At 51.5% G+C, this 20,748-nt stretch overlaps 6 protein-coding genes and 1 non-coding gene across 7 annotated transcripts; all 7 read right to left on the minus strand.

Moving 5' to 3' along the window:
• Positions 1–29: 29 nt before the first annotated feature.
• BO79DRAFT_133530 (putative oxalate decarboxylase) lies at positions 30–2,063 on the minus strand (the record flags this gene model as incomplete). The annotated part of the gene is made up of 9 exons (XM_025677993.1): positions 30–117; positions 167–269; positions 337–841; positions 901–1,021; positions 1,108–1,175; positions 1,238–1,409; positions 1,468–1,483; positions 1,602–1,691; positions 1,769–2,063. 9 exons carry the CDS (start codon positions 2,061–2,063, stop codon positions 30–32), a joined length of 1,458 nt encoding a protein of 485 aa, XP_025545248.1.
• A 3,593-nt stretch (positions 2,064–5,656) lies between these two features.
• On the minus strand, positions 5,657–7,678 carry BO79DRAFT_163179 (putative ab-hydrolase associated lipase; the record flags this gene model as incomplete). The annotated part of the gene is made up of 2 exons (XM_025679111.1): positions 5,657–6,892; positions 6,932–7,678. 2 exons carry the CDS (start codon positions 7,676–7,678, stop codon positions 5,765–5,767), a joined length of 1,875 nt encoding a protein of 624 aa, XP_025545249.1. The 3' UTR covers positions 5,657–5,764.
• A 476-nt stretch (positions 7,679–8,154) lies between these two features.
• BO79DRAFT_163182 (sugar porter family MFS transporter) lies at positions 8,155–10,085 on the minus strand. The gene is made up of 4 exons (XM_025679112.1): positions 9,859–10,085; positions 9,468–9,796; positions 8,955–9,416; positions 8,155–8,902 (listed from the first exon to the last, which is right to left on the minus strand). Exons 1-4 carry the CDS (start codon positions 9,954–9,956, stop codon positions 8,208–8,210), a joined length of 1,584 nt encoding a protein of 527 aa, XP_025545250.1. The 5' UTR covers positions 9,957–10,085; the 3' UTR covers positions 8,155–8,207.
• A 1,455-nt stretch (positions 10,086–11,540) lies between these two features.
• Positions 11,541–11,628, minus strand: BO79DRAFT_t8. Its single transcript has one exon. It is a non-coding gene; the product is annotated as a tRNA-Glu (tRNA).
• Positions 11,629–11,979: 351 nt separating this feature from the next.
• Positions 11,980–14,427, minus strand: BO79DRAFT_163187 (putative manganese ion homeostasis (Fr)). Its single transcript, XM_025679113.1, has 2 exons — positions 13,914–14,427; positions 11,980–13,845 (listed from the first exon to the last, which is right to left on the minus strand). The coding sequence occupies exons 1-2, from the start codon at positions 14,226–14,228 to the stop codon at positions 12,196–12,198; spliced, it is 1,965 nt and encodes a 654-aa protein (XP_025545251.1). The 5' UTR covers positions 14,229–14,427; the 3' UTR covers positions 11,980–12,195.
• A 283-nt stretch (positions 14,428–14,710) lies between these two features.
• Positions 14,711–17,005, minus strand: BO79DRAFT_234143 (cation diffusion facilitator family transporter). The gene is made up of 5 exons (XM_025684345.1): positions 16,669–17,005; positions 16,563–16,609; positions 16,406–16,492; positions 16,038–16,349; positions 14,711–15,982 (listed from the first exon to the last, which is right to left on the minus strand). Exons 1-5 carry the CDS (start codon positions 16,745–16,747, stop codon positions 14,957–14,959), a joined length of 1,551 nt encoding a protein of 516 aa, XP_025545252.1. The 5' UTR covers positions 16,748–17,005; the 3' UTR covers positions 14,711–14,956.
• Positions 17,006–18,257: 1,252 nt separating this feature from the next.
• Positions 18,258–19,411, minus strand: BO79DRAFT_163193 (uncharacterized protein). The gene is made up of 2 exons (XM_025679114.1): positions 18,807–19,411; positions 18,258–18,687 (listed from the first exon to the last, which is right to left on the minus strand). The coding sequence occupies exons 1-2, from the start codon at positions 19,359–19,361 to the stop codon at positions 18,562–18,564; spliced, it is 681 nt and encodes a 226-aa protein (XP_025545253.1). The 5' UTR covers positions 19,362–19,411; the 3' UTR covers positions 18,258–18,561.
• Between the last annotated feature and the right edge of the window lie 1,337 nt (positions 19,412–20,748).

Consider the following 20,748-nt stretch of genomic DNA (forward strand, 5'->3'; position numbering starts at 1 on the left):
ACTAAATCTATCGCGAAACTAAACTAACCTCATAACAAAAACCACAGATATGTCCCATTACAATATGTCCAGTCATCAGTATCATAAAGATCATCAAACATCCCTGAATAGCAGCCACTACGCAGTAGCAGCAACATCCGTCTCATTTGATCCAGCCACCACATACATCTTCTCCGTCTTCAACCGATCCAGCGCACTCTGCGGCAGGTTCAGCGTATCCGAGACGATCTGCTTCGGCGTGGAGCCGATCCACTGGCCCAATGAGATGTCTGCATGTTCCATCAGTACTGACATTCTCAACTCTTCACGATGGAGGAAAATAGTATGATGACTTACCGCTGAATTGATCAGTCTGCAACACCTCCAAGAAAACCAGATCCTCATCTCCCGTGTTCTCAATGTAATGGCTGTTGCTCTGCGGGAAGTATCCTACATCACCCGGGCGGTAATCGAACGTCGTGGCGGTGCTGGGCGCCGTGAATAGGGTCGCGCGTGCCTTACCACTGATGAAGAACGTCCATTCATCGCTGCTTGGGTGCCAATGGATTTCGCGCATGCCACCTGGGTGCACTGTCACCAGCGCGGCAGCCGTGTTTGTGGAGATAGGGAAGGTGAGGGAGTCGACGATCTTGACGGATCCGCCTTGCACTTCGTGCGCGGGCTGCTCGGAGAAGTGGTACGAGTAGCTTTGGGACTTGGGCAAGACGCCTGCAGAGCCAGTTACATTTTGTTCCTCGATGTTCTGCGGTGCCGGAGTGCCGGGGAAGATATAAAGTTCATCTTCGGGAATGTCGTCGAAAGCGGCAACGGGGAGGTCGAAGTTTTTGGCGAGGACTTCGCGCTATAGTCATCGTTAGGTCAAGCTCATACATAAAACTGTATAAATCAAGTGAGGGGTACCGGTTGATGGGCAAACACTTCAGTGGCGAGGAAAGTATTATCCTCAGAGAAGGAACCGTCATCAAAGATGAGGAGAAACTCGACGCCCGAGTCTAGGGCTTGGATGGAATGCGGAACACCGCTGTAAGGAGTGAGTCAACCGACCATCCCCATTAATGCACCCCTATGAAAGGGGACAATGATTTGGAATTGGGGCGAAAAACTTACGGAGGGAAGAACCAGACATCACCAGCGCTCACGTCATCGACGAAAGTTTGTCCGTTCTCGTTGACGGCCTGAATGATAAGAATTAGCTTTGGCAAACAAACTGGTTTATCACGATTCTGTCTCTGCATACCTCGATCCGACACGATCCGTTCAACACCAACGACCATTCCGATGCCACATGCCAATGCAGCTCCCGATAAGCACCTGCTTCTAGGCGCATATCCACTCCAGCCATCTCGGTTGCGCCCGGCATCACCACCTCGTTCTCTTGCCGAGCCCATCCAGACTCGTTCAATCCCAGCCTTCCCTCCAATTAGTATAAAGTACAACATGCATTGCAGCAAGGGCAGATCAGCTTACCGATTATGGCTTAGTCCTATCCCCAATTGTTAGCCATTGTTCTGTCTCATTAAAGTTTTTCCACCGAAAAAGCAAATAAAGGGGCTAAACGACAAAAAGAAAAGAAAAGAAAAAGGCAAGGCAGATAAACTCACCCATAGGCCATTGGGCATTGATCGTCTGGCCATTGTCCGTACCCGGAGGAGCCAGCTTATCGCTATTAATCCGATCGTAGTAGTCGTTGCCTATTTGTCCGGTGAGATGAGATCATTTGCAGATCAACCAAGCGCCTGGTCTGGTTCCATGGATCGACACTACATACGAGGTCCAGGGTCAGTTCCTCCCGTGCTTCCGCGGACCGGTTGCGGGTTCTCGATATCTTCGAAGTCCAGGTACACGCCGAGGTCAGCGGCATCGGTCTGTCCTGGCACCGGCACATAAGGGATCTCGTCGGTGGACTGGTCCGTCACGGTGTTGGAGGCCGAGTAACCCAGCAAGTTCTCGGAGCCTCGTAGGGGAGGGTTCGACTTCGTCCCTGTAGGAGCGCCATGAACAGCTACCGTGAGGAGGGACGTGATGACCCAAGGTAGAGAAGAGTAAAGAGTAGATGGTTTCATAATGGAATGAACTCAAAATGAATAGGAAGGTGTCTTTGCTGAATGGTGATTGCGGCTTCGCTTTGTCTTGCTTGTTGGCTGGCTGAGTTGCTTGCTTTGGAAGGTATCCTTGCTTGATGAATTGAGGTCTGATTGTGAAACAAGAATCCGGCTCCGGACCTGGTCTTTATAACTTTTTTGGTCTCGGCCAACAGACCCAAAGAGGCCACGGGCTACACGGCCGGCCACGGAAGCGGGCTTTTCGCCCTGATCGATCGATGCCCATCCGCGCGCAGACAGACGGACAGCAGACATCAGACAGCAGTCAAAGCAAGCAAGCAAGCACGCCGAGGGAACCAGCCCACGCTCCACTCCGCGGATTGTGGATAGTCAGATGTAGTGTTTTGTCCACGCCCCCTCACGCATAGCCGAGCCATGACGGCAAGCTTTAGCTTTTTCCCCTCATGCACCGAGCGGATCTGGATAAAGTCAATCCAGTATCAGGCTCACTAGAATTGGAGAAGACGAGTCAGCAAAGAGAAATGGGGCTGCTACACGGGTCATGAGGAAAGCCCCATAGGGTTGGTGAGAAGCCAAAGGAGAAGCCAGCTGGCACGCACCGCCCAAAAAGGTGGCACGGGAAACGGCGATTGCATGCGGGGCTGGGTTAATTGGAACAGCGCAAAAAGCAATCGAAGAAGAAGAGCGAAGGCAGCAGCAACCTGGACGAGGGTATATCCGGTGATGGTGGTGGTGCAGTTGTTCGTTTCAGTCCAATATTGATGAACGGGCCGGACGGGCTGGAAATGAAGGCCAGACTAGCGTTGAGAGTGGCTCCGCCGTAGGGGAAGGTACCTTGCTAGGGATGGGACACTCGATGGGGGTTTAGTTTGTGGTTGGCTGCCTTTTTGCATCTTGCAGTTGCAGATTTCTGCGAGTGCTGGGTTTTGTTTTGTTTTTGTTTTGTGTTTTATTTTGATTTCTTTTTTCTTAAATCCCCGGGCAGATATTGACTTTGGTAACAGCAGTCAACTGCCGAAGAAGTGGGTATACGGTTCTTTTTTTAATCATGATGGATAGGCAGAACCGATACTCGGGTCTCGTATGGAGGATGATTCCATAGAATCAAAGTTTTTTTGCTTGATCGCTTAGTTCACCGACGCACAGCCTTAATGAAGATGATGCTGGGAATGGATGGCAGTGGCGGTGCCCCGCGTGCGGAGAATTTCTTGATCCAATGCTTGATTGTCAAAGTGCATCCGTGCTGCATGGAAGGACACGTCGATGGCGTCTGGGATTCCTTGTTTTGGGTGAGCGGCCTGCACCATCTTGGTTGATTTGATTTTGGGCTATGCTGGGATTTCCGATTGCTGGGATTATTCCATCTTAGGGTGTGGTGGTGATGTTTTTCGCTTGGGGACCCCCCGGATCGTCAACCTCAATCAAGTAAATCAATTAATTAATCTCAGGTCTAGTTTCATTTCATATATTTCCCTCATATGTGCCCCGCACTATACAAGTCAGTTGCTGCATGAATTCCAGGGGTGTGTGTGAGAGAGAGTCATGTTAGTGGTAGTGGTGGTGGTAGTTGACTAGGAATGTAGCTGAGTGATTTCTGGGTACTACTACTATCTGATTGATACGCGATCGATGCGATGCCGACAAGAGTCGGTGTACATGCCTATGCCTCCTCTCCAGGCAGCACACCTTGCGTTGAAGGGAGTTATTCGCTCGGACGCGGCAGACATGCTGTCAGTGCAAAGTATGTTCATACGAGAGTTTTGTGCAAAGAATAGTAACACAAAAAAGCAAACATGAAGTCAAATTCAACCGTTTTTCCGGCCCAACTTCACCTCTTCTTCCAATTCTATATATAGTACGGAACAACTGAACTTCACAGCCCTAATTGGAATCCTCAGGTTTACATATCACCATGACATCCTCTTATTGTTCAGTTCTACTTCCAACCACCACCACTATTACTACTATACTAGTTATTCCATCCCGCCCTTACTTCAACGTCAACGCCTTGCAAAAACAAAAAAGAGAAAAAGCAATTCTAGGTTTTTCGCCTTGATTCAAGAAAATTCTTCAGATCATTTCTCCCACTATTAATCCCCGATATCGTGTAACAATCGTTCCGTCCTCGCTCTGCCGTCCTCAACGATGCCCCCATTCCACAACGCTACCGTCCCGTTTTCCACTCAATTCCTGAGTCTAGAACTCTTCCCTAACAATGAGCCCTCATAAAAACCCCAATTCTCGAAAACTACCCCCTCCCCGACTCCTCGGACCCGTTCGCAACCCCCAAGAGGCACCAAGCCCACAGTCGGATAACCCGGCTGCCTGAACGGCGGTATCCAGCGAGGAGAATTGGGGGTTGATAAAGTCGTATCAAAAAACCCTCTGTATACTACTACTATAAGCGACCGCCACCAGCTCTCACAACAAAACCACCAATGCCTACAATATACATTATACCTCCCCTTAGGCAAGAAGTAGTAGTAGTAGTAGTAGCATAGATCCCTTCAAGGAGCGCATGACTCACCAGCCCGGCTAGGCTATAGGCTATAGTGAGACCGAACCGGCCATACACACCCCAAAAGTCAACCCAACCCGACTAACCCACCCTAACTATGAGTTATTTTATTTCTTCTGCTCCTGGAACTAGTAGTGCCACATTTGTGCTTGATCTTCGGAACTTAGTTGGGGCTCAACTCCCACAAAAGAGGGAGGGAGGGGGGATTATGACGTAGCTCGCTATCCACGATGCCTGCAAAGTCAGGGATATGAGTGAATGTGTCAGAGCCTGCCGGGAGTATACTTTTCCATCCATTGCGTACTTGTTTTCCTGGGTGTGGTAGTAGTACCTGCGTTGTTGGCAACGTGTATACGCGAGGAGAAGAACAAGGTACCTTGAGGACGATAGCCGATACATACTAGTTACTACTTACCCACCTAACTAGCTAATATGTATACATGTAACTACTAAACTAAGATGCATGCGCACCCCGCAGGCCTTAGGCCACCCAGCCGCCAGTAAGTGGCTGCTTAGTAGTACTAGTAAGTAGTAACTACTGCGAGTTCGGATACTCGGAGCCAATGATCTGAATCAGTGGGGAGGGCTAAGCAAACTGTCATTTTCTGGACTAGCTGGGGGGTGGTGGGAGACTGGGAGGGGGCATGAGGACCAGGTGGATGGATATCCGGATGGATGGTGGAGTAGAATACGCGGCTTGATTAATATGGTGGGGGAAAAGGCTAAGCAGCCACTAACTCGATACTAGTACTAGAACTAGTCCAGCCGTTGGAGATGAGGGTTGACTGGGGGCCCCTGCTCGGAGCCAAGCAAGAGTGCGGATTGGTGAGGTCGGTGTTAGTCGGAGATACTAACGATGATTGGGATGGATTAACACAAGTATTTCATCCTACTATCCCTACTGGGGGATGGAATGTGTCTGTGTACTGGATATAAGCGACAAGTCAGCAGACAGGTGATGGTATCATCTGCGTCGGGTTGGAGCCATTGAGGATTTGAAACAGAGATTGTATAAGTAATAAATGATGATAATAATAATAATACTAATAATCAGGCTCCTCGATAATCTACATGTCTAGTCTATATGCTATGTATGTACATGCGCCCAGCCGAATTATCCGTCTATGCTAGTTTACCCCAAGTCCCAGTTGTATGTCATCGAGTCATCAATATGTTTCGCATTTCATCGTGCAGTCCACACGCCCCGTGGCATTCGGCATCGCGTCCGTGCCTCTTGCGGCATCGTCTCCCAAAGCACTTGCCGCACTTCCTGGCCCACCTGGTCGATTGCATCCATCGCCCAAAGTACATCCAGGTGCTCGTACTCCTCGATCACCTTGGCGTGCGCCAGCCGGACGTGCGGCTCTCGCCCATTTTCGAGACGGTGCAGTAACCGGCGCCCGTCCACGAGACCATCCGAGCCTGCGATCCACAGAGCAACAGGAGGCATCTGGGGGCCATACCACGCGGTGTCGCTACGGAGGACCTCGCCATGGCCCCGCGCCACCCGCTGATCCTCCGCCGCCTCGGCCTGCGTGACCTCACTCGTCGCGAGGATGCACTTCTGGTGGGCAAAGCACTCGCCCCCCAGCCACCACCGCATCATCTCCGCGCTCACGTACACGGGTGCAAACTGAAACATGCGATCGCGGAGGCCGCGGTCCCAGCGCCCATCGCTCCACCCAAACAGGAAGGAAAACACATAGTATCCCAGCGTGCCATAGATGCGCGGATGTAGCCGGCGATGTACCGTCATCATGAAAGGAATGAACGCATGAATGCCAAAGAAGGCCCGGAAGACGAGAGGGGGGATAATCCGCATGAAGCGAAAGAAAACTCGTTCCACCAAGGGGCCTGCGTACACGGCCGGCGCGAGGGCGCAGAAGACTGAAATCCGCTCCCCCAGCTCCGGTCGCTGATCCTTGGCCAGTGCGATAAATGTCTCTGCGGTGCCCTGCGAGTGGCCAACGAGTCCGAGCTTCTCAAAGCCTGTCTCGAAGAGCACCCGGGAAACCAGTGCCGGCAGGTCCAGCACCCCCATCTGCTGGATGTTCCAAGCCCACATCCGTGGATCCGACTGAAACAACGTCGTGTGTTCCGGAACCATGCCGCACCGATTATTTCCGAGCCAGACATCGTAGCCTGACTTGCACAAAAAGAACGCAAGGCTGTCGTCATCGTTGGCACAGAATGCCCCGGCGCTTTGCAGCAGCCCGTGCATCAGGAGCACAGGGTATTTGGCCGGGGCTCGGCGAGAGGCCTCGGGGTTGGTCTGGCCAGTGAAGACGTGTGGGCCTCGCGGGCGCCGGGCCTTAGGAGGCAAGGGGGTGTGTTCCTGCGGGTTGTAGACATGCCACAAGGTGAGGATGAACCCATCCTCGGTTTGCACCTTAAAGGTCTCCACATCTAGCCCTACCCGTCTAGCGTAGTATGCTACATCGCATACAACCGGATCCTTACCCCCTTCCAAGGGCGGACATTCATCCAGCGCCTCCTCATCCACCTCCTTCTCTCGTCGGTAACTCCACCTCCGCGAAGCCTTGTTTCGCTCTACCTGCCGTGACCGCTCCTCTTCGTGAAATAATCTCGTAGTGTGGGGAGACGGTCCACCTATCTTCCGACGAATCTGCAAGACAGATGCACTAGCGGTCTGAATAATAGCGCCCAGGATGACTGTTCCGAGGAAGACGAGTGATAAAACGAAGGATACGCAGCGGATGATCAGATGCTGAACCGAGGTAATCAGGGAAGGCGGTCCGTAGGACGGTAACGGTGGGAACAATGGGTGTGTAACATTATTTGCAATCGAGCTGCCAAGTTGATTCTTCCATGGAAATGGTCCTTCCTCTCCAAGTAGTCGTTCAGTGACCGCTGAGGCATTTTCCGAATCCTCATCACAAACGGGGCCCAAATCCTGCAACTCATACCCTGTCTGTAAGGGTGTTTTCAGCCCTGCGTCGGGCGCTGGATGCTGCTCAGTCGAACCGACTTCAACGGTGGTATCGAAGTAAGGGGCCTTGTCAGAAACGCGCGATTCAGCGCCCCGGGCAACACTGGTGGACAGCCCCTCGTCGGGGTCGGCTTCAGAGATGAACATGGGGGGATCAGGGTACAGTGGCTGATCCAAAAGCAGGGAAGGAAAAGGGCCTCATTTTCAGTTAACGAGGAAGGGGGGAGGAAGAGGGAGTCGGGAGGGAGAAATAGGGGATGAAGATCGAGGCGAAGCAGAGACGATCTGGAATCGCAGCCTTCCCCAATGATGAAAGATTGGCCCCAGATTTCAGGCCATAATCACGTGTAGTGGGTCCGTGCACGTCACCCGGTGGGGGGTGGCGCCCAATCAGCGACGGGTGATCGTTGCCTGAGGCGTCACAGGGGGGTCATCCTCTCAGGCACTCAGGCACCCCAGGGTCACAAGTGACGTGCAAATGACATGCAGGAAGAAGAGATAAGAAGAGATCGGTAATTCAATCATAGTCATATATATCATATCGTGCGCTAAATATATCACATCATAGGCTAACTATATAAACAGAAAGGAAGAAAACCCATATCCAGCCATATCCAAATATTAAAAAAAAAAAAAAAAAAAAAAAGTCGTATCCTAAGCCATATAAGAATCCATATTAAGCCGTCTCAATATGCTGAGACTCGCGCTTCTGGGGGAGTTCACCCTCCACTTCGTACACACTGGGCCCGGCCTTGTCGGTATCCGCACCGGCGAAGTGTGCCGAAGGGATGAATCCCGGAGAGCGCCAGGCTGCCGACACCTTCGAGTAGAGCTCGTCCACCTGCTCCAGACTGAGGCCCTTGGTCTCGTAGATGCAGGTGTACACAAACACTCCCGCAATGAAGCAGAAGCCACCCCAGATAAAGAACACCTTGGACTGCAGATTCGCGTTGCCCGGGCCGGAATCCACCATGTAGGGGGTGGCATAGGCGATGGCCCAGTTCAGCAGCCAGTTGGTGGCCGTCGTGATGGAGAGACACTTGGCACGAGCCTTGAGTGGGTACAATTCACCTGTCACAACCCACGCGACGGGACCCCAAGAGCTGGCAAAGAAGAAGATGTAGATGCAGACAAAGGCGATCAGGACCTTATTGGCCACGTCCGAGGAAGCCACCATGCCCACAATAGCCACGATCAGCTGGCACACGCACATGCCAACCGCACCGAACAGCAGCAAGGGCCGGCGACCCCATTTCTCAACCATGTACAGGCCCGGGAACGTGGAGACCACGTTGACAATGTTGGTGATGAGTGTGATGGTAAAACTGTTCTGAATGCCCGAGCGCTGGAAAAAGGTCGTTCCGTAGTAAACTGAAAGCGATTAGTCTGAGAACCTTGACGTATCAGAAAGAAGCGCACTTACAGATAAAATTGACTCCAGCAAGTTGTTGCAGCGCCTGCACAGCACATCCAGTGGCCAACCGCTTACCCAGGGAGCCAGTCAGAATATCGCGGAAGCTTGCCTTGCCCACGCTCATCTCGTATTCGTGCGAGGCGCGGATCTCCATCAATTCATCCACGACGGCCTGGTCGTCAACATTCATACGACGAAGACGAGCAAGCGCCTTGGCCGCGGCCTCATGTCTATCCTTCTTGATTAGGAAGCGTGGCGTTTCGGGAAGCACACTCATTCCGACAACGAGGATGATGGCCCATGCGAACTGGACGGCAACCGGAATGCGGTAGCTACCAGTATCCATGCGGTCCTTGGTAGCGTTGTTGACGACAGAAGCAAGCAGCAGACCAATGGTGATGGCCAGCTGATAGGCGCCGACAATGGTACCACGAATCCACTTCGGAGCCGTCTCAGACTGGTAAAGAGGGACTGTATTCCAGTTAGCACCTGTGTAGGTAATATAGGGGCTTGGCGACTTACTAGTTGCAGAGAGTAGACCAACACCAAAGCCAGCAAAGAACCGTCCAGCGACGAACAGCGGAATCGAGGTGGCTGCGGTCTGGAGGATCACACCGAAGCAGAAGACAAATGATTCGATGATCATGGCAATGCGGCGACCAAAGTAATCCGCAACGGGGGCAGAGGCCAGGGCACCAAAGAAAGTACCGGCAGACAGCAATGACACAATCATGGAAGACTGAGATGAGGTTACATCGGGGTAGTCATCAGAGGGGTTGATGTATCCGGTAGAGAACATCTTCCGCCAGAACTTCATGGCCAGGATACCACTGATGGTTCCAGTGTCATATCTATTCAGATCCAGGTCAGAGACACATCCCACGTGTCATTACTGAGTAATGGGAGTACATACCCGAAGAGGATACCTCCAAAGGAGACAAATAGACCGATCATGATGGCGGGGGCCGCTGAGCCCACCGCATCATCCGGTCTCTTCAACAAGAAACCCATAGTAAGATTTGGGAGACCAAAGGCAGAGCAATCGACTGAAGGTAGGAGATGTGGGGTCAGGCGAAGATTAGGTGAGCGATGTAGCAGTGAGCAGTGAGCAGTGTGTAAGAGTCAATTGAGCCGGAGAAGGTAAGATGATGAGAGATCCATTACCCCAGACCCGGGCCATGGAGGCCTTTATGTAGTATTTGGAGCGGGACGCGGGGATGGCAGCGAGCAGGCAGATTCGTCCCCAGATCCGGCAGACCGACAACCAGACCGGCCGGAATCAGTCAGTCTCTGCACGCCACTGACCACGGAATCGGGCTAGGTGAGAGAGAACGGGGCCCCAGACTCCGCAGTCTCATTGCGAGTGTGTGTGCCGAGTCTGGAGAAGAACGTTGGGCCGACGCGCCATGAGTGGGGGAGAAACACGAGGAAACCACTCAATGGCCGAGTCCGAGACAAGCCAAGCCAACATGAAGCTATAGATTCAAGAGACTGGCTGAGAGAGCGAGAGCATGGGGGTGCCGAGGATTGACTATGACGGCGCGGACAAAAGTCAAATTGAGGCATTTGGCCGAGATCATCCCGATCATCCACGGGTCCCCAGACCGGTCTCAGCCACGATCATGGTCGGTCAGTAGAGAATCGGGATATCGCACGCGAGCCATTGCAGCCAGTGTAATTGGAAGCGGGTGGTTTGGATCTAGAGAGATCTAGAAAGAGGCGCGGAGATGAGGCCAGACGCGGCTGGTGCAGACAGAAAGATGTGGAAAAGAGGCCGGGAACGGCCAGCCAGACTCGCGTGGCCGGCGGGCCAGATCTCCCACTTGTTTTGCCCGTCTCTATTTCCGGCTGGGGATCTTAATCACCTAGCGCACAATAGGAAATATACACGGTTCCTTGACACACGGATTTTGATGAGCAGACCCTGAGGGCTGCCCGTCCCTGTGTTGTCCTGGTGAGTCCGGGGTTCCTGGGGACCCGAACCGAAAATTCCAGTCGAGCTCCGGCCATTCAACGGGCTCAGCCACGCTTTGCCCGTGGGTGGCAACCATGGATTTGCTTTCTCCCCAGTCAACAATTGAATTCAGGTTCACACTTTCTTCTCACCGGAGCCGCTTTAGGCTTGGGCAGTCAACAGATTAGAGCCTGGGCGTTTCCTTTCCATCCCAATTGCATGGGTTGTGAGGGCAATTTGGTTTGAGCAAGCCGCCACCAGGATGCTTAATTTAGTGTGTTAATGCTCGTGTGATTGGCCCTGTAGGGATGAATCCCCGAGATATGCCCGCACCTGGTCTTAGTACTTAGTGGAATTGCGCAAGCGAGAAATGGGTTGATTGCTGAGGGTGCGACGCTGAGGGTCTGGTTCCCAAAGTCTATTCGGGTTAGAGTTGGTCACCTGGCCTGGCCGGGAAGGGATCGACCGTGGATGCTGTCTATCATCCATGGACATCTTCTTTTCGTATGGCTTGCAGATAGCCAGCCCATGATATTCTCTTTTGTTTGATTGATTGGATAAAAAAATACATCATGGTGCAAAAAGTGACAAGAGAAGAAATAGTGTAGCAAAATAAAAATGTTTAAAAAAGAAATGGACATCTCCGATACGGGGAATCGAACCCCGAGCTGCCGCGGTCAAGTCTTTCGGTTTGAAAGGCGGCGATGTTAGCCGTTACACCATATCGGATGTGATGGAAAATATTATCCCACCATTGATTATACAAACCAGCAAAGAGCTGCCGTGTGGAAACAATGTCTCGGTGTCTGTGAGTATTAGACCACGCTCTACTCGCCTTTGCTGATCCTTAATGTGCATCCATCGTTTGAACAGTAGAGTCAAAAAGTCATGTAGACGTGCGTTTCTCTCACTTGGACTGATCCTTACCCACAATCGAGTACCAGCACTATAATCGATAAGTATAGTGGGTGACCCTATTGAAAAATATATACTACTACCACTAGTACTCTCCATCATAGTGCGCGTAACATATATACTAGTCGTAGTAACAGCGGACTGTTCTACAAACAAGTCGCCAATGTTGCTGACAGGGCTGGTTAAGAAACAAAACCAGCCACCCCAGTACCATTATACATATACCTAGTACCTATGATATAGTTGTTTTTTTGTTCCCCACCACCAGAAGACGCCATTCAACCATGCACGCCTGCCCAAAGTTACAATATGGAAGGGCCAGAGATCTATGTACAGACAATATTTACCCAAGCAGCGAAACCCGAAAAAAACCACAGTCGCTTACCATCGCCAGACAAGAAAGAAGTACCAGCATAACGCAATTCTGGCCACTCCCATGACCGATGTAAGGAATTCCTCCTTCACCAGGGTCACCTGGGAAGCGCTAGCCCCCGGCCGTCGTGGCCCGCCACGCGATGGCTTCCACTTGGCGCTGCCCACTTTGTCCTCATCTGAGCCCGCGTAAGCAGCGTGTATGGGAGGTGCGTTCACCGCACGGCTGGCCAGCCCGCGAGGCGACGGGAACGTGGAGCTAGACGTACCAGAAGATGGGGTCTTGTAGCGGGCCGCGCGCTGCGGGGGCGGGGAGCGATGTTCTGACAAGGGTAGAATGGGCTCGTCGGGGCTCGTCCCGGATGGGAGATATTTTACAACGATCGCAGCGCGCACAAGGAGGACGCACAGGGTGAAACCAAGAATTATCCCGTAATAGATGAAGACGGATAATTGGTCCGGGAGCAGACACAGGTGGTTCTGAACCGTGCGACCGGCATTAACGGTCCCATCCGATTCACCAGTGGCCAGATCAAGAGGATTCCACAAGCTGGTGAGTACAAAGCCCGGTTGCCGAATTCCCATGGCCCATGAAAGGCTCTTCACCGTAATCTCCTTGGGAGAACCGCTAAACTCGTGGTGAGAGATCTCGCAGTAATCGTGGTCATCCCCGGAATACATCTGGACCAAATTAGGCCCGACCTTTGAGACGATATCCCGAGAAATGGCCGGGGTCAAAACATTTTGATATTGATAACCCCGACCCATTGGAATAGCATTCCGGTCATCCTCCTCCAAACCCTCGCGACTGGGCGGATAGTGTTCGCGATAGGGCCCGCACGGCGTGGCCGGTCGGCGATATAAAGGTACGTGAGAAAGAAGGATCGTGGGAAACCCCGCAACCTCCGGTTTGAGCTGCGGGTCGACGGACGGTTCCAAGATATCAACAGCCCGATGCTGAAACTGACGGCCCTCAGTCTTATTGGCGAGCATGCGCAATGCCTCAACTTCCGCCCTGCCCCGATGTACGTTCATGCGATCGAGGAAATCCTGGGTATCTCTCCAAATGTGTTCGTTTGGCTGTTCTCCATCGCCTGAGCCCGTGCCCGAGCTGCCTGTCTCCGGGTCCGGCTGGTCCATGGCGCTCAGCGACACGGTGTCAACAGAGATAAAAGTATGATTCCCAATGACATCAACGCGATTGCTTTTGCCAAAGAAGCTCTGAAACCTATCGCGCACAGGGATCTGGACACCCGAGCCAAAACCCAGATCGTGATTTCCAGGCAAGCTAGTGATCAGCCTCCGTCCAAGCGGATGACGTATGTGATCATCACCGTTTTTCCATGTATCCACGAATATTTTCACGAACCGATGGAACTCTTTCTTCCAAAATCGATCCTTGTATTTCTTGTAGCGTTTCTCCGGGCTGGAACTGGATGCCGTAGCCCATTCCCTGCCCCCGTCAAAAAGGTCACCCAGAAACAACACGGAATCTGGACCCAATTCGTTCTGAATGGACGAGAAGGATCTCCGAAGGTATTGATCGGTGAATTTGACGGTCAACGTCGACAGAGGCCATGGCCGGCCGGGATAGGTATGAGGATCGACTAATTGTGGATCGGCGATGAAGGCGACATGATGTGGAATTGCGTCTTGGGGCTGTATCGAGCAAACATGATGAGTTAGCGGAAGAAAGAAAGGGACAGATTCCAACGTCGACCACCTACCCATCTCTCCCAATTTCCCCAGTTGCATGCTTTCACGCTGTCCTGAAAGACAGTCCGTTCGCCCCACCATAATGTACAGATCCATAAAGCAACCAAAGCGTTCGAGATGGTGAAGACATATCTAGCGACCCGCTTGAATAACGACAATATCCCATGCCTAGTACTTGTCACCTCACGTATATCCGAAGCCCACCGTTTCGGCCATGGCGGCGGTGATTGATCCCGCTCCGACGAACCCGAGGACCACGAGGGAGATCCTGGTCGAGCAGGACGATAAGAGTCGGAAATGGCGTTGTGCGAGTATGAATAGCTCATCTTCGTTGTTTCAACCTATGGATGGTCGAGCGCAGCTCTGCTGCATTGCGGTACCGAGGCTGACACACGAGAGGTGGGCAGCTAGCAGTTGACCGAACCGGAGGTCATGCTTTAGGGAGCATCAACAATTGTAAGAAACACAATAAACGAGCGACTGGTCAGCTAGAGATTAGATATAAGAATGAAGGAATGAGAGTCAGTGCATGACGATGTGGGAATGGATGGTCCAAGGGGGATCGCCGCCGATTGACGGATGGAGACACGTCACGTGTGCTGCGGCTGGGCGCGACGCTTTTGAGACATTTGTCCCCGATTTGGCCCCAGGCCTCAATCTTCAGGGTCTGAGAAACACTTGGCAGCCAAAACTCCGCCACCACACTCCACTCAGGTCCATAATTCAGGGGAACTACTACTTGGAAGCGAAGATGATGGATTCAGATGTGCAATGTCATTGCTAAGAATACAAGAGAAGAATAAGAAAAGTGTAAAGAATGCAATTACGCTTGTCATTGACAAGTCTCATAACATGCAGCCATCTAGGAAGTCCACCCAACATGCACCAAGTTGACCTGAGATGCAATGTCAACAACGGCCAGTCCAAACACATAGGTTCCAGTCATACAAATAATGGGGTATGTTGAACAGAAAGGAAAATTAATATGGTGAGGTTGTAAGGAAGGTGTAAGAAAAAGAGATCATAGGACAGGGAAAATTTTTATCGGATCACCTCACGGTGATTGCTTGGGGTTGGGGCAACACTGGCCACCTCGGGCACACTCCTCGCCACATTCCAGGAGGCACGCCTGCGAGTCACCGTCAGGTACACTGGGTGTTCGACTGGGAAGAGTCCCCGAGACGGAGGCTCCGTTGCTACCGCCACGGTAGTCCGAGGAAGCCATGATCGTATCCTCAGCGTCACTATCGGGCGCAAATTCAGGCTGGATCGTCGAAGAATGGATCCCATAAGCGTGCAAGCACTTCCTCACTTGCCTGGCCAGACGCATATAGCGCTCTGAGCCTTCACCCTTGATCTCCGTGTCCACCTGGATGTGAATAGAGGCGACTAGCTTGGTGTCGCTCAGCTGCCATACGTGCAGGTGGTGGGAGCCGATGACGCCCGGAAGTCCTTCGATGTCCTCCTTGATATGGTCGATGCTGAGGCCGTGGGGCGCTGCCTGCAAGAGAATACGCGATGCAGCCTTGCATAGGGGAATGGCGGAAAGCAGAATAATCACAGTGATAACAAGCGAAATCCCAGGATCCACGTAGAATCGCCAAGAATAATCGGTCAGCCAGATGATGAGCGCAGAAGCGATGACACCGATGTTACCCAGTGCATCGCCCATCACATGAAGAAAGACGCCCCGCATGTTGAGGTCATGGCCATGACCATGGCCATGCTTTTCGTCTTTGGGCTTTGGTTGAGCATGATTGTGGAATTTGTGGAGATCATCATCGGCAGCAGCAGTCCGGGACCGAGCAAGTGACTCCGTCTCATCGGTATATTTACCATTGCGACCGCCGTGACTAAGGAGGGCTGAGCGCTCAGATGGCTGGCCGTCGACGCCCTCTTGAAGATCGCTGTCCGAGCCGGACTGTTCATCATCATAACGGTTCTTACTGGCTGCGATAATCTCCTGTCTCATACTAGCGGGGTGAATCCGGATGTCTTCCACGTCAACATATCCACTGTAGCGACTGTCGACTGTCCGGCGGCGACGCGAATAGGGAGAGGGTGGCTCGGCACCACCAGTCTGCTTAGTCCACTTGTGTCAGCTACATAAACCTAGTAGAGATGAGTCCACTAACGTTGTTCTGGCCATCTGCGTGCACGTGGTCATGATCGTGGTCATGGCCCGCAGCATGTATATGGTCATCAGCGCCTTCTTCCAGATCTCCAGGGCCATGACTGTGGCCGTGCCCATGGGAGTGGTCATGGAATAGAACAAGACCAATTATGTTCGACAGCAAGCCGAGGCATCCAACGATGCAAACGAATTTCGGGTTCTTCACTTCCTGAGGCTCGACTAGTCGTTGTATAGCTTCCAGGAAAATCGATAGACACAGGGCGACCAGGAAGACACCATTAACTAGAGCACCCAGAGTTTCTGCGCGTTGCCACTAAAGAACCAACCGTCAGGATGAGAGGTGGACCTGTAGGATCGAGACAAGCTTACCCCGTAGGTGTACATTTTTGAGTTGGTTTCGCGGTTGGCGACCTTGACAGCCCAGAGGCCCACACATAGTGACAGTACATCATTCAGCTGTGCCAATACTGGTCAGAATCATGCTATCCATAGGGTATTTCGGTAAGACGACGAGATAAAGGCGTACCATGTGAAACGAGTCGGCAACCAGGGCAAGGGAGTGCACGGAATAACCTGCGCGAAGAATTATCGTTAAGAGACGCCTGGGAGCATATAATGGTATGGACACGAACCAGCAATCAATTCCAACAAGAAGAAAGCCGTATCAATCGCCAACAGGATCAAGATCCTGTTTGTCTTGGAGAGACCCATGATGGTTGAGGCCTTGCGCTCAGTGGCGCGAAAATGAAGGAGAAAAGGGACGGATGACGGCAGACTTCCAATCTAAGCGTGGTTGTAGTCGTTCATATGCCAAAGTCCGCCGAACAGTACACCAAGGATGACCTAGGAGGGAGCGCGACTAAGCGGGAGAAGAGGAGGAGGGAGAGAGAAGAGGATAGGAAAGAAGACCAAGCGATAAATAAGTCATGGAGGAAATGAGGGAGAAAGAAAGAGTGACGCGGATTTCCTTGGAGCGACAAAGTGGAGAGAAATGGCAGAGTCCCGGCGGAAGGCCGACCGGAACGAAAGTGGCGTTAGTTGCTTAGTTGCTGCTCCGGCCTCAGGCGCCCATCCGGCCTCGGCGGGGTTTAGCGGCCAGCCTTATCATCATTCCGTCTCCACTACTCCCTGCCTACTGCCTACAATTCTCATCTCTTGTCCATCTATCTCTCGATGGTTTCTACTCAATAGAGATGTTTTCATCATCGTTGAATGCATTAACTCGATACGTAGTGCCTGCAAAATGCAAAATACATCCTGCTGGCAGATTCTAAACCTGTCTGTCTGCCACATGCACTACCCAAACTTGGTGCTTGCAGCTGCCGACATCATCGAGGCACAAAGGTACGTGGTACCCACTCCACAGTCGTTTCTCCACCCTCTCCTGAACTGCTGCTATACATAATCGGTACGCCGCTACGATCTCCCGTGACTCCTTAAAGTGATCGCCCTGATTTTGCTAGGATATGACTTTCTTTTTCTACTGTCTCGTATCAACTTGCTGCGCCAGTTCATTCTCTGATGACCTACACAACACGGCAAATACAGCAGCGTCTTTGTTGTGTGTGCAACATCATGACTCGGAAGAAAGAAATTTTTGGCACTAAGCCCAAAGACTAATGCGGCGGCTAGTACGCCATGGGCGACCGTCAGTGCGCTAGCCATGCAACTATATTCTATTTTGGCGAGCAGCCGACCGGCTAGACAAGGATTCATTTTGCGAAATGAAGTGTGATTTAGGGTCTGTTTGGGATGCCTACAGAGTGCCCATTGGGTATCCTGACCACTCATGAAGACCTGGGACAAATCTGGTATCCGGACGGCTTTTCGAAGGGCTGACTGCGATATGCACCTTGACGAATCAGCATGACGAGGGTCCAAGTAAGCCAAAAGTAACGTTTCGGATCACGGAGCAGATCTAAATCGCTCAATGTCCCGGAGATTATGGCTTGCGCACTATGCACGACTGGATCCACTGTCGCCAATTTCACCAAAGAAGCTCCTTCGCTCTCAATTTTGTTTCACACTTAGATCGGATACATTTCGAACTGTCTCAACCTAAGATACCGGAATCACTCCCGATATTTCCGGCCTAGAGTGATTGGTACATCTTTTTCCCTTCATTTGGTATTTAGTGGTATTTAGGTCAAGACCTGACGCACCTACCATGTCAAGCGCATTTGACAGTGAACCGAGACCCGTATAGCGGAGCATTTCAATCCTGCAGGGTTTTAAGCGAAAGTCACTACTTTCCACAACGTATCAATTCTTTTAACCTGATTAGCTATGACTGTTTGCTTGACAATGCCTGACTATGGCAACATCATCCATAGATCCTAGACCCACCTGGGGAATGGTGTTTTTTCGCCAACTGCCTGGAGCGATCGTTGTACACCAACCGGTGTAGCACTCCGTTGCAATAGTATGCCAGCAAGACTTCAAAGAGCGTAAAATTTACCAGTAGAACCCATGGGACAATGCTATATACAACTAATTACCACAATATGGGCTTCCAACGTCAACCTCTACGCCGTATACGCCGGCGGCGGCGACATCTCCCTCGCCCCCTCTTCGTCCGAGCTCTCTTCCTCCAACCAATACTTCACATCCTTACTATCCAACTTCTTCTCATTAACAGGAATCTGCATCTTCTGCACACCAACAATCAGCCAAACCCTCCAAATCAGAATACATCAACAAGAATAGACAGAAAGAAACTTACCCCCTGACCCCCCTTCTTCAACACCACCACCTCCTCCCCCTCCCTAACCCTCCCCACCAACACCCCATCCTTCCAAACCCCATTCCTAACCACCATCCCCTCCAGATCCGTCTTCACCAGCACACAACACATCACCTCACAATCCACCAATTTGCACCGCTGCACCCGACACCCATCCGCAATCATGCACTTGGACACATTACTCCGCCAGAGAGAACTCCCGCCCAACAAACTAGCATCTTTCACCTTGCTGCGCTTGACAGAGGCGCGATCGCGGAGAATCACATTGGAGAGGGTGCTCCGGTGCGAGTAGGTGTAGATGTCGAAAGAGGTGTGCGTGGCTTCAGTGCGGGAGACAATGGCGTTAGTGAGGGTGGTGTGGTTTAGCTTGGAGCGGTAAGTGGATGAGTGCTTGACGATGCAGGATGTTAGGGCGGAGCGGAGAAGGCTGGTGGGGGTTTTGGCACTGTTGGAGCAGGTGATGGTTACGTCGCGGAGATGGCTGCGGGTGATGGTATCGGATGGGGTGAGATCGGTGAAAGTGCTGTTGATGAAGGTGGAGCGGGTGATGGTGGGGAGGGTGGATGTTGATATTGAGGTCATTGTTGTGGGTTGGATACATACAAAGTAACTAATAGAAGGAGGGGAGGAAGATAAGGTTGGATTGATAAAGCAAGGGAGCGAATATGTTGCTGCCTATTGGGACTCTGTCAGCATATGAGATGCTTAGCTATTGTCTATATGATTGATGATGGATGCCTGGAAAGGGTTACATGGATCCTAGTTAGTTTAGGCCGCGAGATTTCTACATCTGACTAAGAACTTCGAAGGTAGGTAGATAACTAGTAACCTACGCAGGGCTGAGCCGCAGGGGGCCGTGAGCTGAAGGTCACTTGTTCCGCCAGGGCTTCATGAGGTGATTGATTGTTCCAACGGAGAGGCGAAGAATGGCCATGAAGCCATAGAATGTGTTTAAGGAAGACCCTCGTAACCTATCAACTACCTCTGAGTCGTTTCAAAGGATCGTGATTTGTCCAACGTTCATGTTGCCCCGTTGTTAGAAGGATCGAAGATATAGCAGGAAAACTATGAACATCTTCAGTGGTGGAAAAAATCCATCGAGGCTGAAATGATGGATCGTATAGCATGAAATAATGTTCACAGTATCGAGATGTCATTCGTGGTAATATTGATAAGTAAAAGAACCATGCTATCACGGATGGTCTCACAAATTTAATGTCATGGATAAGTCTCCACGAAGGGTTGATTTCACAACTCTGAAGAGTCGGAAGCCTGGAATAAAAGGCAGTCTTTTGTGCCAAATATGATCTTGTACATGGCGTATATGCATACGTGAGTGAGACATGCCTGTCGGGGCTAGGCGGGCCTATCTTGTTTTCTTTCATTTCTCCCTGTGGCGCAAATGCTAGCATAGAAAGTTGGGGCTTGTTTCGTTGTGGCGGATTCCTAGCACGCCAGTGTCAGTTATGAAAGTGCCATTTTCGAACACAAAGCGGTTCCGATGCTCTTAGGTGGGTTGACAACTAATGGAGATGTCTTTTACAACATACAGATGATAGATGGTAGAAGTCTCGAGTCTTGATCTCTCCAATCGAGCGTCTGCGGCTAATGAGAATGACCATGTCAAGGTAGGCATCTCAAAGGACTGTACGCATCTTTGGGATGTGAAAGAGCATAGTGCGAAACCCTCAGCTGTGCCACCGCGACCGGCTGTGAGGGTGGCGGACGAGGGAAATAATATGCCGCGGATTCTATTGGGTGTTATGGCGGATGTTGAGAAACCAAGAATGAAAAGGATGTAAGGTTGTCCGCTTCTAAAGTCAAAGTCTAGACCTTGGAAGCTGCTGGAACCGTAGGCGACAAGGCAAAGATGTTTGAAGAATCCTTGGCCGCTTGCTCAGGGATTTGGGCATGGCTTGGCTATGAAGTCGGTGTAGTTCGCCCGTAAAGCAGGGTGCGGCTATCCTGT

The sequence above is a fragment of the Aspergillus costaricaensis genome (assembly GCF_003184835.1).
Source record: "Aspergillus costaricaensis CBS 115574 unplaced genomic scaffold BO79scaffold_1, whole genome shotgun sequence".
Lineage (NCBI taxonomy): Eukaryota > Fungi > Ascomycota > Eurotiomycetes > Eurotiales > Aspergillaceae > Aspergillus > Aspergillus costaricensis.

Coding starts and splice junctions, on each gene's coding strand:
- BO79DRAFT_163187 (XM_025679113.1), bottom strand. CDS start 14,228: ATGAGCTATTCATACTCGCACAACGCCATTTCCGACTCTTATCGTCCT. Junction 13,846..13,913: donor GGGGAAATTGGGAGAGATGG/GTAGGTGGTCGA, acceptor TGCTCGATACAG/CCCCAAGACGCAATTCCACA.
- BO79DRAFT_163193 (XM_025679114.1), bottom strand. CDS start 19,361: ATGACCTCAATATCAACATCCACCCTCCCCACCATCACCCGCTCCACC. Junction 18,688..18,806: donor ATGGGGTGTTGGTGGGGAGG/GTTAGGGAGGGG, acceptor GTTGGTGTGCAG/AAGATGCAGATTCCTGTTAA.
- BO79DRAFT_163182 (XM_025679112.1), bottom strand. CDS start 9,956: ATGGGTTTCTTGTTGAAGAGACCGGATGATGCGGTGGGCTCAGCGGCC. Junction 9,417..9,467: donor TGGTCTACTCTCTGCAACTA/GTAAGTCGCCAA, acceptor ACTGGAATACAG/TCCCTCTTTACCAGTCTGAG. Junction 8,903..8,954: donor TGCTGGAGTCAATTTTATCT/GTAAGTGCGCTT, acceptor AATCGCTTTCAG/TTTACTACGGAACGACCTTT.
- BO79DRAFT_234143 (XM_025684345.1), bottom strand. CDS start 16,747: ATGGGTCTCTCCAAGACAAACAGGATCTTGATCCTGTTGGCGATTGAT. Junction 16,350..16,405: donor CAAAAATGTACACCTACGGG/GTAAGCTTGTCT, acceptor TTGGTTCTTTAG/TGGCAACGCGCAGAAACTCT. Junction 15,983..16,037: donor ACGCAGATGGCCAGAACAAC/GTTAGTGGACTC, acceptor TGGACTAAGCAG/ACTGGTGGTGCCGAGCCACC.